This window comes from Sus scrofa, chromosome 5, assembly GCF_000003025.6.
Source record: "Sus scrofa isolate TJ Tabasco breed Duroc chromosome 5, Sscrofa11.1, whole genome shotgun sequence".
NCBI classification, from domain to species: Eukaryota; Metazoa; Chordata; class Mammalia; order Artiodactyla; family Suidae; genus Sus; species Sus scrofa.
The window spans coordinates 62,614,706-62,642,089 of NC_010447.5; the positions used below are offsets into that span (position 1 = coordinate 62,614,706).

Sequence of the window (27,384 nt, forward strand, 5' to 3'; positions counted from 1 at the left end):
AGCATAACTAGGAAGGTCTGGAAGGAAATAACTTTCCCGTATTGAACACTGAGAAAATATATTTTTTGTCCTCATAGCAACTATATTCTGACCAGTTTCACTGAGGATGTAATGTAAATTAGACCTGGAAGAATGAACAGATTTTAATAGATAAAGTATCTGGCGAAGATGTTTAAGAGCACTGAGCCATACCGTAAATCAGAGAAAGTACCAACCAAAACTAATCATGAGTTAGAAAAAAAATATATTTCTCAAGTCTTCTGATTTATTAGCCATAACGCACATGCAACAGGTGTACATATGCTATGTGTGGGTGTGTGTATACCCACACATAATTCCCCAGGGTAAAGCTAGCAATGACATCAAAACCACCCTTGTTAATTTATAAATTCTAATGCTAATGGATATAGGTAAGTAGAAACTTCTTATAAGAATCTTATGTTTGGGGACTTTTTTTTTTTTGCTTACAGAATTTTTTAAATTTTCAGCATCTATTTTACATATTAAGAAGAATATGTTCTACAAAGAGTAAACTAAAGTTTTAAAGAATGTGATATTTACCAGTAAAATAAAATAAAAACAAAAGTACAAGAAAAAAAAAAAGAATAAAAATGGCAGGACATGCATAAGAACTCTGAGAAACCATAGCAGAAATGCTAATGAGGGCAAGCAAATAGAATAGGGGACCAAATCCAAACTCTATGACAGCCAAGGCAGCAGGTAACTTGAAGACAAAGGACAGCAAGAAGAGAGGAAACCAGAAGTCTAATTAAATATTGGTTTAGAGATAATAAATACATAGCCTGCAGGAAGCAATCTAATTAGAAGAACAAAAGAAAACAAGTGAACCTGCATGCAAAGTAATGGAGAAGAGACAGTGACATCAAATCAATATACAAGGGAGTAAGTATAACTCCACCCAGTGTCGGAGACTCCCATTCCGGGATAGAGTTGCTTATACACAGGCAACAGAACTATCCAGAACCCACGTGAGAGGGCAACTCAGCAATGACATTCCTATAAATGAAAGCCGCGATTACATTTCTGCCTGGAAGTATAATACTTTTTTTCCTTTTTATGGCCACACCTGCAGAAGATGGAAGTTCCCATGCAGGAGTTGAAACAGAGTTGCAGCTGCAGGCCTACCCCACAGCCACAGCAACACTGGACTGGAGCTACCTCAGTGATCTACACCACAGCTTTCGGCAATGCCAGATCCTTAACCCACTGAGGACAGGCATTGAACCTGTATCCTCATAGAGACTACTTTGGGTTCTTAAGCCACTGAGCCTCAAAAGGAACTCTGGAAGGATAATTTTATTTATTTATTTGCTGTTTAGGGCTGCACCTGTGAGACATGGAAGTTCCCAGTCTAGGGGTTGAATGGAGCTACAGCTGCCAGCCATGCCACAGCCACAGCAACTTGGGGTCCAAGCTGTGTCTGCGACCTATGCCATAGCTCACGGCAACACCAGATCCTTAACCCACTGAGCAGAGCCATGGATCGAACCCGAATCCTCATAGATACTAGTTGGATTTGTTTCCACTGTGCCACAATGGAAATTCCAGGAAGTATAATTTTCAATAAACAGCTAGGTAAATAAAACGCATTAATATCTTATTTACAGGATCTGTTAGAATATAAAATATTATTCTAAATACATCCAAAAGTTTGAAAAGGATCTTGAGAAATCTCTAAGTTTTAAGTCTCAGAGACTTATCCAATCAACCTCGGTGATTTTACACCAAAGAATTGTTATACCCGCAAAAGGGTGATTCTACGATGCCAATGCGTTTTCTGACTAGCTTCTGCCATCTACTTTCTCTTCATGTTAAAAATATAACATGCCTTAGAGGACTTTCCGGGGCTTTCCCATGAAATTCTCCACAGTGATTTTATGACTTAACTTTTACTGAAATGTATCTGAGAGTTGAATGTATGTGAGATTCTGGAAACTGGGAAAATTTTTCACATATTTTCAGCATATTTTCATAATTTAAAAAAAAAAACACTTTAAAATAGCCAACATACCTGAATGATAGCCTGTTGGTCTAGCTTTTCAAGAAGCATGTTTCTAAGGTCCATTTCCCCAGCCAGGGAGAAAGTATAAGCTAACAGAGCCTGTGTGTAGAGGCTGGTAGTGGAGGAAGCAGAATTCTTGAGACACTGCAGGCCCTGACTCACCATTGGGTCCTAAAAAGCAAAGATGGAGAACTGAATTTATAAGGCATCCCTTTTAAAATAGAAAGTGATAAGGAGGTCATCCTGTCCTCTTTTGAGTTTAAAAGGCTGCATAGGACAAGAATAGGCAAATTGCACCAGAAACTCACATCTCTGGTCTTTCCCATTTCCAGCAATGCGGCTGTGATGTAGGCAGTCAAGGAGACCTCGTCATCAACTCCACCCTGGAGGAAAAGGGAGACAGGAAGTCAGAGCAGCAGCAGCATAGGCAAGAACTGTGTGCAAATGAAAAACAGTGTCCACTCTGAACAGATAAATTGTTTGTTTGTTTTTGGTAATAGCACGCCTTTCCACAGGCAGACTACAGCCCCAAGCCCTCACGACACACAATAGGGGGAAAACTGGCTGGTCTTCAATAACTGCACAGCCTTCAATCTCACTTTACAGACATGGATGCTGAGGCTCAGACTGGTGAAATCTGTTGTCCAAGGTCACCCAGAGGCAGGCCTAAGGCCTGAGGATCACCGGCTCCAAGCCCAGTGCTCTCCTGATTCTGCCCCATCAGAGGTACAAGTTGCTCCCAGACACAGCAGTGGGCTGCAGACCCTGGGCAGATCCGCACCTTCATAGCTGTGTGAAGGAGCTTTCCCACGTTGGCGTAGCAGCCGCTGGAGAGCTGGTTTCCCGCCATCCACTTAAGAGCATCCTCAATGTTCTTGTCATCAATGAAGATGAATTTCTGAGCCTGGCCAAAGCATTTGGTGACGAAGGCTGTCAGCCTATATGGGTAAAGAGGGACATGTGGCATGCAGAGGGATTTCCAGGCAAGGGGGCAGCAGTTCTATAATTTATTCTGGTATCTGGTTCCAAGGGGGAGTTGAAGGAACATAATGCCATGCGAAGCCTGGAAAAGGGAGGCATTAAGAGGCATTCATGGAGTTCCCGTCATGGCGCAGTGGTTAACGAATCTGACTAGGAACCATGAGGTTGCAGGTTCGATCCCTGGCCTTGCTCAGTGGGTTAAGGATCCAGTGTTGCCGTGAGCTGTGGTGTAGGTGGCAGATGGGGTTCAGATCCCACGTTGCTGTGGCTCTGGCGTAGGCCAGTGGCTGCAGCTCCGATTAGACCCCTAGCCTGGAACCTCCATATGCTGCAGGAGCGGCCCTAGAAAAGGCAAAAAAAAAAAAAAAATAATAATAATAATAAATAAATAAAATAAGAGGCATTCATGAGGACAAGAATGAGGAGGTACAGGGGCAGGGAGAAGGAGGAGAGGCTTGACCATACCGAGGCTGAAGTAAACAGCCCTGAAGCAGTAGAGGAGAGAAAGCAAGCAGGAATGGGGTTAAGAAGAGAGACAAAGGGATTGTTCCAGAGGGGTCAGGCATCAAGCTCTGGGGGTACAGAACTCACTGGAAATTGGGCAAAATTACCATGTGTTTCCACTTCCATCCCTCTCCCCAAAGGCACTGTAGGAGCCGTCGCTGTGTTTGTACATCAGCTCCCTCTGGTACCCTGGGAAGTCAGATGTGGTTTTAGATGACAATGACAACTTCAAAACACACCCTCCCCCGCCAAAACCCATCGCTTTCAAGGATGAGGGACACTTCAGGGGCTGAACGTCCCTGTGTCTTATTCACCGATCAGAGGCCTTAGAGAAGGTGTCCAAGAAGAAAGAGGGAACCAGCTCACCTAGCTTCAGGTAACCCACGGCCCGAGAGCGGATTTCCTCAGTCAGCAGCCCGGACTTCTCCAGGTACTGCAAGACGTAGATGATGGGAGCAAACAAGACCATGTTCTGCTCCCCACAGCCTCTTGGCATCTGCACCAGCTTGTCGAGGTTCTGCAGGGCCGTGCCCATGATGTCTCCTGGGATCCGAAGGAGAGGGAAAGAAGGTGGTGGGAGGAGAAGGAACCCTTGGGGTTATTATCACTCATTTAACAAATGCAGGTTAGCTATTATTTAATGAGTTCCTACTCTATGGCCTGGGAAACAAGAAATCAAACATAGTCTCCACCGCAAAGAGCTCAGGGTCAGGGCGGCAAACAGTGAAGCCCACGCCATTCTAATTCATGATAAGGAATTTTTTTTTTTTTCTTTTCAGGGCCACACTTGCCGCCTATGGAAGTTCCCTGGCTAGGGGTCAAATTGGAGCTGCAGCTGCTGGCCTATGCCACAGCCACAGCAAGGCGGAATCTGAGCTGTGTTTGTGACCTACACCACAGCTCACAGCAATGCCAGATCCTTAACCCACTGATCGAGGCCAGGGATGGAACCTGCGTCCTCATGGATGCTAGTCAGATTCGTTTCTGCTGAGCCACAACGGGAACTCCATAGTCATTTTTTTTTTTAATAAACTCAATGAATTGTTTACGTTTATAGTTGTACAATGATCATCACAACCCAATATTATAGCATTTCCATCCCAAACCCCCCAAAATCCTCATTTTTAAATGGTTACTGAAAACATTTTGCTTCCCCCTCCACCCGATTTTATAGATCACCTAAACCTAAATACATATCAAGCTTCAATGACCTCTAACTTCCTTCTGCCCAGGCTCTTTTCTGTTGTTAACTAGCGTAAACATCTATCTAATCCTATCTGTACCGCACAGGCTGTACTTGCTCACTTTACACAATACGCTCTTCCTCCTTCATCATGTCCAATCTACTGCCCCTTCCTCCAGGTAGGTTCATGGGCCTCAAGCCACACACCCTGGCAGCCTCTGGCCCCATTTTTCCTTTTTGAGCCAAGAATCTCTGGGTGCTTACCCAGAACAGTAATATAAGCCTTAGCTGAATCAGGAACGACATCCACAGGGACCTCCAGGGAGACGGATTCTGAAGCCACGCTTCCTGTGAAAGGCAGAGAAAAGGTGAAACAATAGAAAGTGGAAATAGTGGGGGTTCTCAAGCCCAAACCATAGAAAAACTTGCCATAATCCAGGGTTTTCTGTGCCCAGTGCTTTCTGTGCATTGGAGACAGATTTTTTACCCTAATCACAGCGGTCTTTGCTGAAAATAAATTTGACAGTCCTAATCGGGCTAAACATTCTCTCTCTCTCTTTTTTTTTTTGTTTTTGTTTGTTTGTTTGTTTGTTTTGCTATTTTAGGGCCACACCCATGGCACATGGAGGTTTCCAGGCTAGGGGTCGAATCGGAGCTACAGCTGCCACAGCCCCAGCAGATCCAAGCTGCATCTGGCAACGCTGGATCCTTAACCCACTGAGCGAGGCCAGGGATCGAACCCACAACCTCATGGTTCCTAGTTGGATTCATTTCTGCTGCACCACGATGGGAACTCCAACATTTTCTCTTCTTCATCCTGCCACTCTGCTAATTGGCCCCATTAGGGAAGGTACCCCTAGATGCTCCTGTCCCTTCTTGTCTTACGTGTTCCTCCTTATGCCTAAGAAAGCCTCCTGTTGCTAAGGGGGTTCTCACACCCACCCCTCTCTGTATTCACCCACCTTTCGGGCACAGCAGTGAGCTGTGTGTCTTCTCCACAAGGACTCCCTCGGGCTGACGTGGAGAGAACAGGGATGGGGGAAAATAACACAGACGAGTATCAGGGCAAGTGGCACTGACAGAACAGGAAGGGGAAGGAACTGGGGAGAAGGGGCCCTGCTGGGTCCCTGGGGCTTCACTTAGAACTGGAGAGAACAGAGTTTCTCTCTGACATCCAGAAAGATCCCATTTTAACCCAGGGAGGGGCCTCTCCATAAAATTCTTTCTGGGCTAGAGCTAAGGATAAGTTTAGGAAACCTCGAAGAGGCAGGAGTGGCAATGGGGTGCCTGATAGAATGAAAAAGCCGCTAATAGGAGAAACTAATATTAGTTGAGTGCCTACAAAGTACCAGGTACTGTATTGGGCCATTTCATCGACCATCGGTGCGGGTTAAGCAAATACTTAAGGCAGAAAGGGGTCAGGGACGTAGGGAGGTGAGCCACCAGCTTGGAGCTGAAGTAAGACTTCCGTAGGAGACTAACACACATGGAACATCCCTGCATGGGTGCCGTCTCTACCTCTGAGGCTAGGCCTGCAGAAAACTCACCTTGACCAGAACTGGTTTGATGAGTGTGTCACTCCGGCCCTTCTCTGGAACAAACCCCTTCTGGCCCCCACAGAGCTCACTGCTGTCCAGAATCGTAGTACTGATAGTGAAGTTTATATGACCTGGGAAGAAAGAGGGCGAAAGAAAGACATCCATCCTATTGGCAGAGGTACCAGTGAGGTCTCTTCTCCTCTAGACCAGTGCCTCTCAAATGTAATGGCATCCGAGTCACCTGTAGACCTTATCTGTTTTTTGTTTGTTGTTTTTTCGTTTTTTTTTTTTGTCTTTTTGCCATTTTTTGGGCCGCTCCCACGGCATATGGAGGTTCCCAGGCTAGGGGTCGAATCAGAGCTGTAGCCGCCAGCCTACACCAGAGCCACAGCAATGCAGGATCCGAGCCGCGTCTGCAACCTACACCACAGCTCATGGCAACGCCAGATCCTTAACCCACTGAGCAAGGACAGGGATCGAACCTGCAACCTCATGGTTCCTAGTCGGATTCATTCCCACTGAACCACAACAGGAACTCCCAGACTTTATCTGTTATAAACAAACTCTGACTCAGTAGATCTGGAACAGGGCCCACAGTCTGCAGTTCTAACAAGCTTCCAAGTGTCAATGATGCTGGTCCCTGGTGGTGGGTAGGCAGCATCTAAGGGTCCCCAATGATCCCTGCATCCTGATATTTACACTACTGTGTAATCCCCTCTCCTTGAGAGAGGGCTAAATCCAGCCCACTCACTTCTTTTTTTTTTTTTTTTTAGGGCTGCACCTATGGCATATGGGAGTTTCCAGACGAGGGGTCAAAATGGAGCTGCAGCTACCAGCCTATACCACAGCCACAGCAATGCCAGAGCTAAGCCGCATCTGCAACCTACACAGTAGCATGCAGCAATGTCAGATCCTTAACCCACTGAGCGGGGCCAGGGATCAAAGCTGCATCCTCATGGACACTGTGTCGGTTCTTAACCTGCTGAGCCACAAGGGGAACTCCCAGTAACTCACTTCTTTTTTCTTTTTTTAGGACCACAACCACAGCATATGGAAGCTCCCAGGCTAGGTGTTGAATCGGAGCTACAGCTGCCGACCTACCCCACAGCCACAGCAATGTGGGACTGAGCCACGTTGTGACCTACAGCATAGCTCATGGCAATGCTGTATCCTTAACTCAAGAAGTGAGGCCAGGGATTGAACCCACATCCTCATGGATACTAGTCAGGTTTGTTAACCACTGAGCCACGAAGGGAACTCCCAGTGACTCAATTCTAATGAAGAAGGTGATACCGAAGCCATAAGATGTCAATTCTGAGGTTAGGTTATAAAAAAAGACTGCTGCTTCTATCTCAGGTACTGTCTTCCTGTTGAGCCACTTACTCTGAAGGAAGCTAGTGTGGTGTCCTGAGGCAGCCCAGTGGGGAAATTCATGGGATGAGAAGCTGAGGGGACCTCTAGTCAACACCTGAGGCCAAGAACTGCATCCTTCAGTCTAACAGTCCATGAGGACCAGAGTCTTTGGAATGAGCTTAGAGGTGGGTCCTCTCCTGGTCAGATTTTGGATGAGAACTTCATGAGAGTCCCTGGGCCTGAGGCACCCAGCTAAGCTGCACCAATGACTGACTCTTAGAAACTGTGTGATAATAAATATTGGCTCTTTTAAGCTGCTAAATTTTAGGTAATTTGTTAAGCAGCAATAGATAACTAATACATCCAAAGACCATACTTTGAGATGCAAGGATTTAATCCAAGAGCAATGACATCTTGTAGGATTATTGTGATGATTAAATGTGTTAATTCATGCAGAACAGTTAGGATAGTGCCTGACCCCTAGCAAGCGTTTGATTAGTTCATGACCATATATCGCTTGTCCTGGCATAAATATTAAAAACTTCCCCTTTCAGAGTTCCTACTCTAGTGCAATGAGATCAGCAGCATCTCTGCAGCGCTGGGACACAGGTTTGATCCCCAGCCTGGCACAGTGGGTTAAGGATCCTGCATTGCTGCAGCAGTGGCTCAGATATGATCCCAGGCCTGAGATCTACATAAGCCATAGGGCAGCCAAAAAAGAAAAAAAAAAAATTCCCTTTTCACACTCAAAATAATCCAGTTTGGAGTTCCCTGACGGCTCAGCAAGTAAAGGACCTGGTGCTGTCACTGCTGTGGCTCAGGTTGCTGCTGTGGTGAGGGTTTGATCCCTGGCCCAGAAACTTCCCCATGCCATGAGTATGGCCAAAAAAAAAAAAAAAAAAAAAAAAAAAAAAAAAAAAAAAAATCAATATAGTCCAGCTTGAATAATTTGGGGGTTACATATCAAGGAAAATTTGCTTCTTTCTTTCTTTTTTTTTTTTCTTTTGAGGGCCACATAAATGGTATATGGAGGTTCCCAGGCTAGGGGTCAAATCGGAGCTGTAGCCGCTGGCCTAGGCCACAGCCACAGCAACACAGGATCCAAGCCACATCTGCAACCTGCACCACAGCTCATGGCAACGCCAGATCCTTGACCCACTGAGCAAGGCCAGGGATCAAACCTGCATCCTCATGGAACTCCTGCTTATTTCTTTTATTAAAGTATAGTTGACTTACAATGTTGTGTGCTTATTTATTTATAACACAGCACTTAGAAGGAGGAAATGGAGGCAAATAAAAAGGGGAAAAAGGAGACAAAACCAATACAGCTGGTAAAAGGGTACCATCTACCCCTTCCTTCTCTTACCCAGTTTGACAGCTGTGATATTCCAGTGATAGGATTTTGCTTCATCAGCACAGAGACAGCTGGAGGCCTGCGAGTCTGGCCATGATCCCACCTGGTACTCATCTGATGTAGCCAGGTTGGTCTGAACCTGAAGAGGATGTTTGAGTGGTAGAGCATGAGGAAAGGAGACCACACACAGAAGTCTAGGAACACATGGGGGCAGAGACACCGACCTCTCAGCTATTTCTCAGGGAAAACTGGGACACCTGCAAGTTAGGGACAGACACCACCAGCTTCTTATATGCCAGCCCTTCTTACCCTGATGCACTTCTTTAGGTAATTGAAGATGGTGGCGGTCAAACGAAAGGATTCTCCGCGAACCACTGAATAAGGGAGAGTCAGATCCACAAAGAATGGCTTGAAGGCAGTCAGTCCCACAGTGGGTGAGAGACCAAAGCCACGGGACTGGGAGGTGCAAAAAGTCATGGCCTTCCACGTGGTGATGGTATCAGGGACAGTGACTTGAATAGCCTCCTTCCCCGAGTTGCTGCAAGAGCACAAGAACACAAGTGAGGCGGACGGCGGAAGAAGGAGAGCATCCGTGAATTGAGCTGCAAATTTGTCTGCAGAAGTGAATTTTTTGTTGCTGTTGTGCATGGGGGAAGAGCAAAGAGGCCCATGTGAATCTCAGAGTGTGAGTGTTCAGGTGAGGGGGTACAAATATGGGAGGAGGGGGTGCCTGAGGATGTGAGGAGGGTGTGTGTGTGGGTGAACACCTGTGTGCAAGCATAATTGATAGAGGCCATGAATCTGTCTTTTTTTTTTTTTTTCTTCTTTTTTTTTAGGGCCGCACCCATGGCATATGGAGGTTCCCAGGCTAGGGGTCGAATTGGAGCTACAGCTGCCAGCCTACACCACAGCCACAGCAACGCCAGATCTGAACCAGGTCTATGACCTACAGCACAGCTCACAGCAATACTGGATTCTTTTTTTTTTTTTTTTTCTGTCTTTTTGTCTTTTGAGGGCCACACTCACAGCATATGGAGGTTCCCAGGCTAGGGGGTCTAATCAGAGCTGTAGCTGCCGGCCTACACCACAGCCACAGCAACACCAGATCCAAGCCGGGTCTTCGACCTACACCACAGCTCACAGCAACACTGGATCCTTAACCCACTGAGCGAGGCCAGGGATCGAACCTGAAACCTCATGGTTCCTGGTCGGATTCATTTCTGCTGTGCCACAATGGGAACTCCAAATACTGGATTCTTAACCCACTGAGCAAGGCCAGGAATCGAACCCGAATCCTCACGGATACTAGTCAGGTTCGTTACCACTGAGCCATGATGAGAACTCCCTGAATCTGCCTTCTTTTTTATTGCTTTTTTAACCATGTCCACAGCATGCAGAAGTTCCCCCGCCAGGGATCAAATCCAAGCCAAGGCAGCGACGGGAGCCATTGCGGAGACAATACCAGATCCTTAATTCACTGAGCCATCAGGGAACTCCCAAATTTGCCTTCTTAAGGCTTGCCCAAATGAGCAGGTTAGCAGTGGGCAAGGACTCAAAGAATGTCAACATGTGTCTCCATGTTTGTGAAGCCCTGCAGCGAGTATGCACTGTCTGCCCTGTGTAAATGTGAAGACGTGTGAATTTGTTTTGAGTAGTTGTGTATGATTGTTTAAGAAGCCAAGGAAAGAAACACATTCCCATATTCCCATTAAGCTTTCTTGGCTTGAGACTGAGATTCATGAGACATTATCTGGGTCTGAGTTCCCTGCTGACCTCCGAGGCATCACTTACCCAATAGGAAATAGGTCCCAAATCCAAGTCTCTGGGAAGTACTGTCGAACCTGAGAATCCACCTCCTGAACTGATGAAGTTGTAAAAGCCGTTGGACGAGCAAAACCAGGTCCTAAGGAGACCAAGAAAAAGGGGGTAAAACAGGAGACTGAGGTTGTGCAATAAATGGAGGTGAAGTGACTACCAGCAAGGATTCAGAAGGAAGCAGAGAATATCCAGTCAGGGATGAAGAAGGAGGACCACTGAGAAACTGACTGGTCACAAGCCCATCAAGGGAGCGACAGACAAGGATGTTCGGCCAGGGAATGAATAGATAAGAGCTTCAGGCTTCAAAAGCCCTCCCCAGAAAGAGATCCACGGGAAAGTGCCTGAATTTATAACCCACGGTTCATTTTCATTCTGGCTAGAGGCTCAGAGCAAGAACAGGAGGCAAAGAGGGAGCTTTCAGAGTTTCATGATTCGATCGTTATTTTATTTCATTTATTTTGCTTTGTAGGCATATGGAGGTTCCCAGGTTAGAGGCCAAATTGGAGCTATAGCTGCGGGCCTACACCACAGCCGGATCCTTAACCCACTGAGCGAGGCCAGTGATCAAGGCCACATCCTCATGGATACTAGTTGGATTTGTTCCCACTGGGCAGCCACAACAGGAACTCCCTATATTATTTTTTTATTTTTCTTTTTCAGCCAGGGATCAAACCCATACCACAGCAGTGACCTGAGCCATAGCAGTGACAACGCCAGATCCTTAACCACCAGGCCATCAGGGAACGCCCCCTGAGTTCCATGATTCTCAATCTCTCCACACATCCACAAGCCACAGAGGTAGCTTACCTCCATCCGTAGCATGGCTGTATTTTGCTAAAGGCCGGTGACTGCACTCTACTGGTTTCTTGATTTTGGCATTGGACAGTATTTTCAGGCCCATGTCCTGATAGGCATCAAGAGGACAAGAAATAAAGGGTTAAGGGGTCCCCTCCCTTACTACAAAGTCTACTGCCTAGAAATTTCACCCTCCAAGGGCTGAACCAACATATTCTTTGACTATTAATTGTGAGACCAATACTCAGACACCAAGATTGGTTCAGTTCTGTTCCACCCAGGGTGAAAGCCTTTCAATTAAACTTATATCATTGTGTTTATACATATATATATATATATATATATTTACTTTTTGTTGCAAACTGATCGCCATAAGTCAACATCTATTAGCATATATACTGCAAAATTTTTTTCTCGTGAGGAGGACATTTAAGAACTACTCTCTTAGCAACTTTCAAACATGTGATACAGTTTATTAACTACAATCATTATGCTGTACTTTACATTTCCATGATTTATTTTATGACTGGAAATCTGTACCTTTCAACCACCTTCACCCATTTTGCCCACCCCCCCTACCTCCCACCTCTGGCAACTACCAATCTGTCAACTTTTGTTGCTGTTTTAGATTCCACAATAAGTGAAATATGGTGTTTGTCTTTCTCTGTCTGACCTATTTCACTTAGCATAATGCCCTTGAAGTCCTTCCAGGTTGTCTGGAATGGCAAGATTTCTTTCTTTCTTTTTTTTTTTTTTTTTGCTTTTAGGGCCACGCTTGTGGCATATGGAAGTTCCCAGGCTAGAGTCAAATCAGAGCTACAGCTGCCAGCCTACACCACAGCCACAGCAATGTGGGATCTGAGCCACCTCTGCAACCAATACTACAGCTCGTGGCAACACCAGATCCTTAACCCACTGAGCGAGGCCAGGGATCGAACCTGCGTCCTCATGGTTACTAGTTGGGTTCTTAACCCACTGAGCCACAATGGGAACTCCAAGTAGTCCACTTATTCCATTGTTTGATACGTTTAATGCTTTTTCCAAATATTAGTCACTGTATTCTTATTATTTGATTTGGACTGAAATTTCTGAGAGCAGAGACCATATTGGCTCATTCAATTCAACAAAAATACATTGAGCATGATGAAGGATCAGGCACTTGAGAGAACAAAAAGGTAAACAAGGCCTGCTTCCTGATCTCAGAGGCCTCCTGGCCAGACTTGGGCCAAAGCACCCCTAACTTCTACTGATAAAATAGGTGCAACATCTTTCATAATCGTGATAAGAGACCTCTGGTCTACCTTCATTTTCTTTCCTGATTGATCGCATCATGGAAATGTCTGGAGACCCAGGGAGAGGACTCAGGGTATGGCTTTGCATAGTGGTTGTCTTCTAACATAACTGTGCTGCTTCTTCAAACTTAAGGACCAAGAAAGGCTACTGTACACATCAGGAGCCTCCTTTAAGATTTTGGCCCCCGTGAATGCCCGCAGGAGACTGTCTGCTCTTTTAGACATGGGCCTTCCTTTCCCCCTTCTCACCACCATTGTTTCTACCTGGAAAAAACTGAAGAGGTCTGTGCCTTCGGAGACCCAAGGCCTCCACAGGACGGAAGGCCTGCTCCAGCGCTCCTCAGGCACTGGAGCCATGAGGGGTCGTGGAAAGTCCCACGGGCCAGACACTGGACACTCATCATATTCAGCCACCTGGTAGGGGTAGTGACCATACCAGAAGGGGAACATCCCATAGACCTGAGATAGGAGAAAAGGAAATAAAATACTGATGTAGTGAAATCAGTTGAGAACCTTCTACTCTTGCATTATTTCTCTTCGTTATTCCAGAATTCTCCCTACCCGTATTCCATTCAAACCCTTTCCTCTACTTCATGTTTTTCCATCATCTGTCACCCTTCTCTCTGATTTCAGCTTTCTGGATCTCTCTGCCTATATCGACCATGCCCTTCTCATGTCATGCCCTTCGTTTCCACACCAGCTTTGCCACCACCTCGTGGTGGAGCACTCTTTTGCTGAGGCTTGCTTTCCCACCCCCTGAAATCCAGCTCTGATTTTAATGCAGTCAGTCTGTCTTCTCAGTAGACCCCCTTCCTGCTACATTAGCAGCCCACTCACGGATCTGTTGCTCAGCTCGCTCTCTGGTCTAAGCAGCAAGACACTCTCATCCACAGCCCGGACCGCACACAGGGACCCGGGAGCTGCCCGCAGCTGCAGGTCCACATCTGCTCCCGGAAGCTGCTGGGAAGGTGAGAAGCCGAGGGAAACCTGGGGATGGGAAAAGAATAACAGGGGGATCGGGTCAGCCTGGAGCTATACACCATGTGCCCTAAATGTGGTCCAGCCACTCCTTCACTTACCTTTTTTTCTTTTCTTTTTGCTCTTTTTTTTAGGGCCACACCCACAGCATATAGAATTTCCCAGGCTAGGGGTTGAATCAGAGCTACAGCTGCCAGGCTACATCACAGCCACAGCAACGCCAGATCCAAGCGGCATCTGTAACCTACACTGTAGCTCATGGCGACGCCAGATCCTTAACCCACTGAGCAAAGCCAGGGATCCAACCCACATCCTCAAGGACACTATGTAGGGTTCTTAACCCACTGAGCCACAACAGGAACTCCCACTTCTACACTTTCATCTTGATTTTTCTACGTAAAGTCTCACCCTTTAGAACCAGTGTCTCATGATACAGTTGGAAAAAGTAAGCAGCATAGAAGAATAATGTAGAAAGCTTAAAAGACAGAAAGTAGAAAGAGACTATATGCAATGACTCTACAGAACATGTGATCTCCCAGTATGACCTTTAAAAAGAAGTAGGAGGAGGAGGAGTTCCCATCGTGGCGCAGTGGTTAATGAATCCGATTAGGAACCATGAGGTTGCGGGTTCGATCCCTGGCCTTGCTCAGTGGGTTAAGGATCCGGCGTTGCCGTGAGCTGTGGTGTAGGTCGCAGAGGCAGCTTGGATCCTGTGTTGCTGTGGCTCTGGCGTAGGCCGGCAGCTACAGCTCCAGTTGGACCCCCAGCCTGGAAACCTCCATATGCCGAGGGGGCAGCCCTAGAAAAGGCAAAAAGAAAAAAAAAGAAGAAGAAGAAGAAGAAGTAGGAGGAATGATGGTTCAGCACACCATACTATAGATAAGGAACATCATGACCAATGTCAATATCATTCCTCGCTTCCCTGACCCTGCCTTATCTCCAACCCCAGCATACACATGCACTCTCTACGCCCAGACCTTGTCTTCACCCTCCCAATTGCCATTTTACCTGATTGTCAAAGCACATCTCCATGGAGAACTGAATTTTGTCCGCTATCACACCTCCACTGGGAAAAATGGCATAAACCACCAGGGAAGGGTCAGGGGCTAGTCTGGAATTGAAAGTCAGTGGGAGAGAGAAGGAGCCCTTCAGTCCTGAAAGAGAGAAGCGGATATTCAGAGGTGGGAGGACATGCTCACCCAACGAGGACTTTCAACCCTATGTCTACACTCCGGGCCGGAGCCCACCACAGGCCTCAGGCCCAAGTTACTTCTCACTTTCTGTTCTTCTATGGCTATTGTCCTGTTCTGTTCTCATTGCTCTTACTCTTACTTCTGGAATAAGCACTGCTTCCTGGAAATGTAAAGGTTTTATTTCTTTTTTGGCTGCTCTGCAGCAAACAGAGTTTCCGGGCCGTGGATCAGAACACAGTTGCAGCTACAACCTAAGCACAGCTGTGGCGATGCCAGATCCTTAACCTGCTGTGGGGTGGAACCTGTGTCCCATTGCTCCCAATATGCCACCCATCCCATTTCACCACAGCAGGAACTCCTGGAACTATAAAGTGTATAAGTTTTTCAGGAGTTCCTTGGTGGCCAAGCAGTTACGGATCTGGTGTTGTTACCGCTGTGGCTCAAGTCACTACTATGGTGTGGGTTCAGTCTCTGGCCTGAGAACTTTGACAGGCCACAGACACAGCCAAGAAAAAAAAAAAAAGTTTAAGTCTTCCAAGAGATGCATGAACACTCACCTTTCTTCTTAAAGTTCAGGTTCAGGTGTTTCTGCCCCTCCAGCTCCAAATTTCCTTTCCCTGTTAACTAAGGAAGAGAAGAATAATCATCAATAGATTAGAAACTGGGGAGTTTAGCTTTGGCCCTATCCCTGCATCTCTCCACAAGGAAAGGCTCCTTTCACAGTTCCAGAGCTCAGGTTGGTACTTCACAGAGCATCCTTCAGCTCATCCAGTGTCAGATATTACCCAGAGTCCTGATGACCCTTCCTGCATTTGGACGTCTGCTGAGAACCAGAGGGTGGGAGGGAGGAGACAAAGGCAGACAGAATAGAAGCCCTTCTTCACAATAGACAGCTGACACCATTTCTTGAAGGTTTCCCCACATGGTGTCTCTGGACTCCTGTTCAAAATCTCTCTCTCGCTCTATTTTTTTTAGGGCCACACTCTCAGCATATGGAAGTTCCCAGGCCAGGGGTTGAATTGGAACTGTACCTTCTGGCCTACGCTAGAAGCACAGCAATGCAGGATCTGAGTCACGTCTGCAACCTACACCACAGTTTATGGGCAATACCAGATCCTGACCCACTGAGCCAGGCCAGGGATCAAACCCACATCCTCATGGATACTAGTCGAATTGGTTTCCTCTGCACCACAATGGGAATTCCTCAAAATCTCTTGACTCCCCGTTTCCCCCCATCCTTTATACCTACACACCATGCAACACTGTAGCCACTGGCCACATGGGACTACTGGAGCCCTTGAAATATGACTCTTCCAAACTCGGCTTGGTATAAAATACATACTTGGCATTTCAAAAATTTGAAATGAAGCTGAAACAATGTAAAATATGTATTGATGATTTCTGGTGTTGCTTTCACCGTAGACATGATCCTATGTTGGATATACTCAGTTAAATAAAATATATTTAAAGAATTAGTTTCCCCTGTTCTTTTAATTTTTGTAATGTGGCTTCTTTGGGTATTTTTTTGGGGGGGGGGCTGCACCCATGGCATATGGATGTTCCCAGGCTAGGGGTCTAATCGGAGCTGTAGCTGCCAGCCTACACCACAGCCACAGCAATGAGGGATCCGAGCCTCATCTGTGACCTATACCACAGCTCATGGCAACACCGGATCCTTAACCCACTGAGCAAGGCCAGGGATCGAACCCGTTTCCTCATGGATGCTAGTCGGATTCATTTCCACTGTGCCATGACGGGAACTCCTAACGTGGCTTCTAAAAATGTAAAAATTACTATGTGGCTTGCATTCTACCTCTATCCGGACTGTCTGTTCATCCCTTCTGGCTCATGATCCTCATTCTCTAACCCTTTTTTTTGGCTGCTCCCACAGCATGTAGAATTTCTGAGGCCAGGGGGTCGAACCCACACCACAGCAGTGACATTGCTGTACCTGTAACCACTGGGCCCCCAGAGAACTCCATCCCCTTTCCTTCCCAACATACTTTCACCAGTCCTCATTTCCCAGTCTCACATAGTAGGAGAAGACGACTTCCTGGTCAGGGTTCACATCCGCTGGGTCTATGTAGTAATCTACCAGCACCTCCTGGGTCCGGCCACATTCCAAGATGCCACGTAGCCGGTGAATGTCCAGGAAGCTGTGGGTTGTGTTGTAGAAGGGCTGCAGGTGCAGGTAGGCGTTGCGATAATAACGAGGGGCTCGTTCTGGATCATATGGCAAATCTTCCAACTGGAACCTTCCCTGAGAAAGAGAGGGGGTGAAAAAAAAGCCCTTTAGCATGTACCCCAAGCATATTAACCCCATGGACTTTCTTTGATTCTCATCTGTACTGCCAACCAGTGGCATGTAGGCATTTCCCTGGAGGTCCGACCAAGGCTGTGCGAGGAGTCCATGGTAGTGGTTAGTTACATGCAGCAGCATTTAGGTATGTAGGGAAGTAAAATAAGGCTGAGTTAGAGTTGTTAGGTAATAGGAAATTGTAGGTGATACACCTTCAAAGATTGACTCAAGGGAGAGAAAAGTATGACTAAGATTATACAGAAATTAAAGATTCAGGAATTCCCGGGTGGTCTAGTGGTTAAGATTCAGTGCTTTCACTGCTGCGGGGTTCAATTCCTGGACTGGGAACTGAGATCCCACATCAAGCTACAGCACGCCTGGGCCACAAATAAAGAATATATCTTAAGAATACAAACTAGGTAAAAAGGATTGTATGGATGAAAAATTTCATTTCTAAATGGAGTGATGGAGTAATACCTGGAGTTCAGAAATGGGTAAACCAGCCACAACACAAATGTACTTATTTGCTTAAGTGGCATAGCTGAATGATTGTATTAAAGGCTCTGATTCTTTATCCCTCCCCGTGGCAACATCCTTGACCATGTAATCTTACAGCCCCCTTTTAGTTTAATTGTAGGTCCACCATGTGGCTTTTTTGGAGGAATGGGCATTAGCATGTGAAAGACAGGTAGAGGCTTAGAAAAGCCGTGTGTGTCCACTTTTCCTCTTCCATCTCACGCTGCCATGAGAATATACCTGGGCCAGCGTGGTGAATCGTGAGATGCACGGTGGGCCAGCCTAGAGTCTGCAGACATAAGGAAGTCCACCAAGATCAGCAGACTTGCTTATCTGGCTACCCCATACACCGGAACAATAAATGCTTCCCATTGTGTAATACTAAAGTTTTGGTGTTGATTGCATGGCAATTGATAACCCATACAAGTAACCATCCTTATAATTTCTACAAAATCTAGCATTCTCTTCTCTGCCATTTTTATGAGAAATAAGAAGAGGGAACAGGGAAATAGGGGGAAAAAGATGATGCTGAACCATTTTTTCCTCCCTAATCTGACTTCAAATAAAGGATCAGAGAGAGATGGGGATAATTATAAAGTGAATTTGTAGAAATAGCAGTTTTTTATCTGAAGGGTCATTTATTTAAAATGAGATCTAAGGATTTCCCGTCATGGTACAACGGAAACAAATCTGACTAGGAACCATGAGGTTTCGGGTTCGATCCCTGACCTTGCTCAGTGGGTTAAGGATCTGGCGTTGCCGTGAGCTGTGGTGTAGGCTGCAGATGCTGTATTGCTGTGGTTGTGGCGTAGGCCCGTGGCTATAGCTCTGATTCAACTCCTATCCTGGGAACCTCCATTTGCCTTGGGTGTAGCCCCCCAAAAAATAATAAAAAATAAAATAAAAATGGGATATAAGAAAACTTTTTGTCAGTTGGGAAGCTGGACTGGTGAGTAAGGGAGATGGAATTACCCAGGGGTGTGTGGGGGGGGCGGGGCGGGGGGGGCAGTAAGAGGAAAGAGGAAAATTTTTAAGTTTTCCTTCAGGAAAGGCTTCCATGCTGGAAAGCTGGACCTCCCAGTGCTCACCTCCAGAGAAACGTCTCTCCCATTCCAATGAGCCGTATCCAGCTGGAAGGGAGCACGGCCATCGCTGTCAGTAGTCAGGGTCTGGATGGTGGTTCCATGGATGTCGCGAATCACCAGGAACACTGAATGACGCTTGAGGACGGAGCCATTGTGGCCCCTGACTCTTATCTGAGGGGAGAAGGTCATTAGGGCATCAGACACAGAGAAGTCTAAGCTCTGAGCATACTTTTCAGGAAAGAGTCCAGAAAAAGGTAAATGTGATTCGAGGTTTGGAAACTAGGATCTGTGAGGACCTGAGAAACAAATAGAAGTAGCTTGTCCTGGAGCCCAAGAAGATTTGCCTCATACCTTATGAAGCACCATACACCTTCATTTGCATACAACCCTTAAAGGGCTCTGTACATGTTTTTGCTTTCATTTTCCTACTGAGACTTTCCTTCTCTCCTAAATTGTATAATCCTTAGAAACTAAGAATGTCTGGCTCAGAGTTCCTGTTGTGGCTCAGTGGGTTAAGAACCCGACTAGTATCCATGAGGATACAGGCTCAATCCCTGGCTTTGCTCAGTGGGTTAAGGATCTGGTATTGCCGGAGCTGAGGTGTAGGTCGAAGATGCAGCCAGATCTTGTGTTACTGTGGCTGTGGTATAAGCCAGCCGTTGTAGCTCTGATTTGACCCCTAGCCTAGGAACTTCCAGATGCCGCAGTTGTGGCCCTAAAAAGCAAAAAACAAAAAAGAAGAAGAAGAAAGAAAGAAAGTCTGGTCTATCAACTCTTGGTCTGGAGAAGACGTAACTAAAGAATAAATGGACTTAGGAGTTCCTATTGTGGCTCAGTGGAAATGAATCTGACTAGCATCCATGAGGACGTGGGTTCGGTCCCTGCCTCACTCAGTGGGTTAAGGATCCAGCATTGCTGTAAGCTGTGGTGTAGGTCACAGATACGGCTCGGATCCCTCACTGCTGTGCCTATGGTATAGGCCAACAGCTACAGCTTCGATTCAACCCCTAGCCAGGGAAACTTCATATGCCACGGGTTCAGCCCAAAAAAGACCAAAAAAAAAAAAAAAAAAGAATAAATAGACTTAAATATGTACAACATTATTGTGTTCACCATTTGTTTGGGAAGTAAAGAAAGAGAAGCTGGAGAGAGGAGTAGCTTGCAAGTATCAGTAAGAAGACACTACCAATTTTTAAATCTCTAGAGATAATGCTTAAGGAGCTAGCAATGGCTCTCTGTCATGGGACTTTTTTTTTTAGGGCCACACCCATGGCATATGGATGTTCCCAGGCTAAGGGGTGGAACCACAGCTACAGCTGTCAGCCCACGCCACAGCTACTGGCATTGGGGGATCCCTGATCCACTGATCAAAGCTGGGGATCGAACCTGCATCCTCATGGATACTTGTCGGATTCGTGTCTGCTGCACCACAACCGGAAATTCTGTCATGGGATGTTTGGTATCAACCTTGCTTCCATGCAGAAGCTGAGACTAAATAATCACTCCAAATACCTTACAGCTTTATAATTCAAAAATTTAAATGTGGGAATATGAACCCCTTGCATTAGGGAGGGCACTGAAATCACATTAGTATGCAAGTCACATCCCACATGAGATTAAGGGCAGCAGTATGTCCGGAGTTAAGAGCACATACTCTGGAGACAGGCTACCTGGGTTTGATTAAAAAAAAAAAAAGAGTTCTCATTGTGGCTCAGCAGTAACAAATTCGACAAGTATTCATAAGGTCTCAGGTTGGTTCCCTGGCCTTACTTAGTGGGTTAAGGATCCAGCATTGCCATGAGCTATGGTGTAGTCACAGGTGCAGCTCAGATCCCACGTTGCTGTGGCTGTGGTGCAGGCTGGCAGCTGAAGCTCTGATTCAACCCCTAGCCTGGGAACTTCCATATGCCACGGGTGTGGCCCTAAAAAGACCAAAAAAAAAAAAAAAAAAAAAGGAAATAGTGTCTAACTCAGGATTACTACAAAAATTAAACATATGAATGTATATAAAGGACTTAGAATAATGCTTAGCTAGCTATTATTATATGTGTACAGGAAGAGGCGACAGTGGATGGTGAAGCAAGTTTCCACATACCTTCCCACTGAAGGGGAAATTGGGATGATAAAAATTATCAGTGTCTTCAAAGGTCATTGATCCCGCTTCTGAAGAAATGTAGATATCCTGAGTAGTATTGGCCTCCACTCCTGCAGAAGAAAACCAGATATATGATGATCTAAATACCTGACAGCCTCATCTTCATGTTTAACGAAAATCCCTGAAAGGACGGGGCCGCTGGAAGCATGAAGCTGAATATATTTGATCCAAACCAACTCCTCCTCCCTAAACTTTTGAGGAAATAGGGAGTGGATGGCAGATGGAATCGGGCCTTTCCCTTTGACGATTAGCTCGGAAAAGAGTCCCTCCCCAACACGGATGAGGGTGGGTCTTCATCTTCTGAGTAGGTCTGTCCCCAGGACACCTCTATTCCTTTCTCTTTTCTGAATATACCACGGAGCATCCCACTTACCTGTCCCTTCTTCCACCACCGTGGCCACAATATTGATGTCTTGCCTGTAAAGATACCCGTGAGGTTGAAGGTGGACATGTCCACAGAAGCCGAGAGGCATCCTGCTTTGTCAGCCTAGTGAGGCAATCAGAGGAGAGAGAGAGAGAGGATGAGCAATCTAATCTCCGCTTCCCTTTCAGGATGTTCTGTAGAAGAAAATAAGTTCTGCCTGCTTTACTTGAGTTTCTCCATCGTTAAGATAGAAAAACTGTCTACAACAGGAAGTATACACCTGCACACACATAATCATGAAATGACTCCGAAGCTCCAGGATATGAGAAGGAGACAAGAACCAGCTTCGGAACAGAAAATCGTATCTTCCAAGAAGTGAGGTTACTTTCTTGATTCCAAGGCAGATTCTAAAAGACTTGATCTTTGGGGGGATGAGAAAGACTGCCTTGTTCTTTGGAACTGGGGTAAGAACCCTGTGGAATGATTTCAACTTTGGGCTTTGTGTGTGTGTGTGTGTGTGTGTGTGTGTGTGTGTGTGTGTCTTTTTAGGGCAGAACCCTTGGCATATGGAGGTTTCCAGGCTAGGGGTCTAATCGGATCTGCAGCTGCCAGCCTACGCCAGAGCCACAGCAACGCGGGATCCAAGCTGCGTCTGCGACCTACACCACAGCTCAGGTCAACACTGGATCCTTAACCCACTGAGCAAGGCCAGGGATGGAACCTGCAACCTCATGGTTCCTAGTCGGATTTGTTAACCACTGGGCCACAACGGGAACTCCTGGGCTTTTTAAGTATCACTTCTCCATACTGGTGCTTACTTATGTACTCTTTAGGACATAGGAATAAAGTTCCTTTCCTACATCCCATTTACTCACCCAACCAGAGATGTTCCTGCATCTGTCAGGTAGCTGTTCCAATTCTGGCTCTCGAAACCTGTAAGTATTCGCCTTTTGACACACGGATACGTGCACTATCCCAAGTATGGGCTTCCCGTAGGTGTACCTAACCGAAAAAAGCATGAAGAGTCAGGATTGGGCCATTCTACTTGCAGTCCACCTCTCTTCCCCCCTAAATACTTTTCCTTCTTTCCTGCATTCCCACCTTTGAAAGGGCTCTCACAATCCTGCCCTTCTCTGCTCTCATTCACATCCCTGCTTTACTCCAAGCCTTAGAATATGGCCACTGCACAAAATAAGTACCATTCAAAGGACTGTAACCATGCCTTTCTTTTGCCTGACTCCTATTTCACCATGGGAGTCAATATCAACACTCATCAATAATGCTGGCTGAGAGGGCAGTGGGAAGTAAGAGCAGAAACACAATTAGAAATGTGTCCTGGGAGAACTCTGACTCGACCACATAATATCTTCCAGGTTTTAACCCCTCCCTCCATAATCTCTCTGCCTATAACACTCCCTCACAGCATCTCAAAATATGGCTTTCGTTTTCCCTGGATCCAGAGATTTATTCCTTTTTTTTCCCCTCCCCATTTTTAAAAGTTTTATTGAAGTATGGTTGATTTACAAGGCTGTGATCATTTCTGCTGTACAACAAAGTGATTCAATTATACATGTCCACACATCCATTCTCTCTCTCTTTTTTTTTTTTTTTTTTTGTCCTTTTAGGGCTGCACCCACAGCATATGGAGGTTCCCAGGCTAGGGGTCGAATCAGAGCTGTAGCCGCCAGCCTATGCTAGAGCCACAGCAACGTCAGATCCAAGCCGAGTCTGTGACCTGCATCACAGCTCACGGCAACACTGGATCCTTAACCCACTGAGCAAGGCCAGGGATCGAACACGCAACCTCATGGTTCCTAGTAGGATTCGTTAACCACTGAGCCAAGACCGAAACTCCCTCCATTCTCTTTTATTTATTTTTTTTTCCTCCATTCTCTTTTAGATTCAGAGCTTTATTCTTACCTGCAACAAACTTTCACTAAGAAAGAGTCTTCCACTGTTGATAACTGTTTGGGTTCCACTACTTCTACCTTAAACTTGGGCAGCACTGGAGAGAATGGAGAGAGAAATGGAAAATGAGTAGGAAGATGGCTTGACCATAGAGATAGTGAACACAGGGGTATAAAACAATGATAATTAATTAACTCCTTTAAAATTTTTTTATCAAAGTATAGTTGATTTACAGTGTTGTGTCATTTTCTGCTGTATTTTTTCTTTTCTTTTTTTTTATTGCCATATCTGCAGCATACGGAAGTTCCCAGGCTAGGGGTCGAATCAGAGATACAGCTGCTGGCCTATGCCATAACCACAGCAATGCCAGATCTGAGCCACATCTGTGACCTACACCACAGCTCATGGCAACGTCAGATTCTTAACCCACGGAGGGAGGCCAGGGATGGTATCCACATCCTCACGGAGACAATGTCAGGTCTTTAACTCACAGAGTCACAATGGGAACTCCAAACTCATTTAATTAAGGGGGCATGATTAAGACAAAATGCTCCTGAAGTTACCAACTGGTTTAGCACTAAAATGAATAAATAATCCCTCTCCATAGTAGATTTTACTTTACCTTTACTGACTTTGAGACAAGAACATGTCCAACCCTTTGACCCGCTAATTCTCCCACGTACCATACTCTTCCACACTGAAGGTGCCAAAGCTCTGGCCCTCGCCCCCATTCACAGCCACTCTGTAGGTGCCCAGCGTCGCCTCCGGTGCCAGCTGGAAGGACAGGTCTACAATGCCTTGCTTGGGCACCACATCCAGCCATTGTGCAATCCTGTTGTTATTTGGATCCTGTGTCCATTGAAAAGAAATTTCATGATGTACCTGCCTCTTTGATTACCACTTGCACTTGCAGGTAGCAGGTAAAGGAGCAAAAAGCAGGTAAAAAAATCCCACCCATTTTTCATGACACCCCACCTCAATGGTCAGTGTCCAGGAAGAAAAGGGTCCTTTTGGATTCAAATGATCAGATTAAGTCCTTTAAAATGTTATCCAGTTTCATAAAGTTGGCATTAGGATGCCTTTTACAAAGAGGGTTTATTCTTGGTCCCTTAAGCAGAGCAGTGTTGAGGGTTTGATTGTAAGATAGCAGGTAATTGTCAGAAAAATGGAGGGGATGCTGTGAGGAATTCTTGCCTTCTGAGCACTTCTCACAGGTATTCTTGTCACATTTCAATGGTGACACCATTTGTGATACCAGCCGTTAATTACCAAATACTAAGGAGTACAGAACAAAGCCTTGTGGGATGGACTTGGCCCAGAGATGTTACAGGAATCAGAACAGGAAGGGTCATCACAATAGAGGTTGGTGTCTTTTTTTGTGTTTTGTTTCGTTTTGTTTTTCTTTTTGTCTTTTTAGGACCACACCCGAGGCATATGGAGGTTCCCAGACTAGGAGTCAAATCAGAGTTGTAGCTGCCAGCCTACACCACAGCCATAGCAACAGAGGATCTGAGCCACATCTGTGACCTACACCACAGGTCACAACAATGCTGGATCCTTAACCCCCTGAGCGAGGCCAGGGATTGAACCAGCAACCTCATGGATACTAGTCGGGTTCATTAACCACTGAGCCACAACAGGAACTCCAGAGGTTGGTATCTTTATCTACAGAGATTTAACCCTGAGAAGTGGGGGCAGAGGCAAGAGAACAGGCATGGTTTAGGTGGAGTTGTAGATACTCGGGCTGCTGCAGAGTCTCTGGCTCTGGACCAAGATCTCAGCATTGCTGCTGGCCTCAAGGTTTAGCAACAACCACCTTCTCCACAACTGATGGGAAAGAAGAAATGTCTACTTACTTGCAGTTCCACCAAGGAGTACTGAAAAAGAAAAGCAGATAATACTGGTTAAAGCAGAGCTAGCAATAAGGATAGGCTAACTGAAAGCAAAAAGCTCACAAAGGCCTCTGTCTTTCTCGTTTGCCCACTCCTTCCTTTCTAAATGGCTCTTTTGTGCCCTGATAAGAGTAACAATGGGGCAAAGGCTTGTCGGCCGGGGGAGGAAAAAGAAGAGATTTCCTACAGCGATTGCTAATCTCCAAAATGTGAGGAAATGGAAATTCAGACCCTCAGCAGCCTTCAGTACTTTGTGACCAAGCTCTTCCACGACACACCCTAAGAGAAAATACCAGTATTTGAAGGCCCCCCCCACCCCGTTTTTGTTTTTGTTTTGCTTTTTAGGGCCACACCCACGGCACATGGAGGTTCCCAGGCTAGGGGTTGAATCGGAGCTGTAGCCACCGGCCTATGCCCGAGCCACAGCAACGCCAGATCTGAGCCATGTCTGTAACCTACACCACAGCTCATGGCAACACCGGATCCTTAATCCACTGAATGAGGCCAGGGATCGAACCACATCGACATGGTTACTAGTCAAATTTGTTTCCACTGCTCCACAGCAGGACCTCCCCCCCATGTTTCAACCTCGTTTTAGGAACCAATTGTCTCCTGGCCTCCTCCACTGTTCTCTGAATGCCAGTGGGCAGGAAACTTACTTTTAAGCATTGCAAAACAATTTCTTTTCTTTTTTTTTTTTTTTTTTTTTTTTTGTCTTTTTTTTGCCTTTTCTAAGGCTGCTCCTGCGACATATGGAGGTTCCCAGGTTAGGGGTCAAATCTGAGCTATAGGCGCTGGCCTACGCCAGAGCCAGAGCAACGCAGGATCCGAGCTACGTCTGCAGCCTACACCACAGCTCACGGCAACACCGGATCCTTAACCCACTGAGCAAGGCCAGGGATGGAACCCACAACCTCATGGTTCCTAGTCAGATTCATTAACCACTGCGCCATGACGGGAACTCCTCTTTTCTTTTTTTTATGTCTGTTTAAAAGAGCTACATCACAGAATCATATATTGTTTCCTCAAGCAAATAGAAATAATTAAACAATTAAGTTTAATTGGGGAATGGGTCATTGTGCTAGGCATCAAAGTGCCAACCCAAAATTACTTGTTAATTTCAAAAGGGGGAGGACACACCTTATTGTTGGAAAAATTAGTTGTCACCACCTTAACCAAGTCATCATATTTGCCATCACTAATAACAGGAAAACCTGATATTCTGTGCCTTCTAAAGAGATACATTTGAGGCTCACAACATCACCCATTTAAAAAAAAAAAAAACAAATATTGTTACCAAAAATATTTAGTTAAAACCTAATTAGGACTCCAGAGGAGTTTCTTTGTGGTACAGAGGTAAAGATCCAGCTTTGTCACTGTAGTGGCTTAGGTTGCTTCTGCGGTGTAGATTCAATCCCTGGCTCAAGAACTTCTGCACGCCATGGGTACAGCCAGAAAAAAAAGGAAAAAAAAGACTTCAGGAGTTCCTGTTGTGGCTCAGTGGTAATGAACCTGACTAGTCTCCATGAGGACACTGGTCATCATGGACTAGTGGGTTCCATACTTGGCCTCGTTCAGTGAGTTAAAGGATCTGGCTTGCTGTGAGCTGTGGTGTAGATCAAAGACGTGGCTCAGACCCCGAGTTGCTATGGCTGTGGTATAGGCCAGCAACTACAGCTCCAATTCGACCCTAGCCTGGGAACTTCCATAAGCCACACGTGCACCCTAAAAAAGCAAAAAAAGAAAAAGACTTCAGAGCTACTTCTAGAAAATAAAGGAGCTCAGAGCTACTTCTAGAAGATAAAAGAGCAAGTTATACTACACGGTAATGAAATAATCAGACAAATCAGTATATCAAATATTCTGTAAGAGAACTAGGCTTCCTCAAAATTCAATACCATATTCCAGAATGGAGACAGTCTACATGTCATCTAGCCTGATCTCTCTCTCTCTCAAAAAAAGTCAATCTAATGAAAAAATAAGGGGGATTAGTTTAGATTAAGATAAATGTTTTTAATGTAACAGTTAAATGTAACACATGAACTTGATCAGGTCTAGTTTGGAAAAAAAACACAGTTATTTGGAAAACTTAAAACTGAATATTAAACAATATGAAACAATTATTATTAATTTCCTTAGTTGTTATAATAATA

At 45.7% G+C, this 27,384-nt stretch overlaps 1 protein-coding gene across 1 annotated transcript in view; it reads right to left on the bottom strand.

Moving 5' to 3' along the window:
- Positions 1–27,384, bottom strand: part of A2ML1 (alpha-2-macroglobulin like 1) — a 44,911-nt gene that overhangs the window by 11,446 nt on the left and 6,081 nt on the right. Inside the window, 26 exon segments of the mRNA XM_021092386.1 lie at position 373; positions 2,033–2,194; positions 2,332–2,406; positions 2,805–2,961; positions 3,616–3,697; positions 3,875–4,051; positions 4,956–5,039; positions 5,654–5,705; positions 6,239–6,360; positions 8,949–9,075; positions 9,246–9,474; positions 10,728–10,839; positions 11,562–11,658; positions 13,106–13,300; positions 13,679–13,828; positions 14,828–14,973; positions 15,570–15,636; positions 17,045–17,272; positions 18,916–19,083; positions 21,008–21,117; positions 21,441–21,500; positions 21,503–21,554; positions 22,307–22,433; positions 23,352–23,436; positions 24,023–24,188; positions 25,196–25,216. Coding sequence (XP_020948045.1) covers position 373; positions 2,033–2,194; positions 2,332–2,406; positions 2,805–2,961; positions 3,616–3,697; positions 3,875–4,051; positions 4,956–5,039; positions 5,654–5,705; positions 6,239–6,360; positions 8,949–9,075; positions 9,246–9,474; positions 10,728–10,839; positions 11,562–11,658; positions 13,106–13,300; positions 13,679–13,828; positions 14,828–14,973; positions 15,570–15,636; positions 17,045–17,272; positions 18,916–19,083; positions 21,008–21,117; positions 21,441–21,500; positions 21,503–21,554; positions 22,307–22,433; positions 23,352–23,436; positions 24,023–24,188; positions 25,196–25,216 — 3,052 coding nt within the window.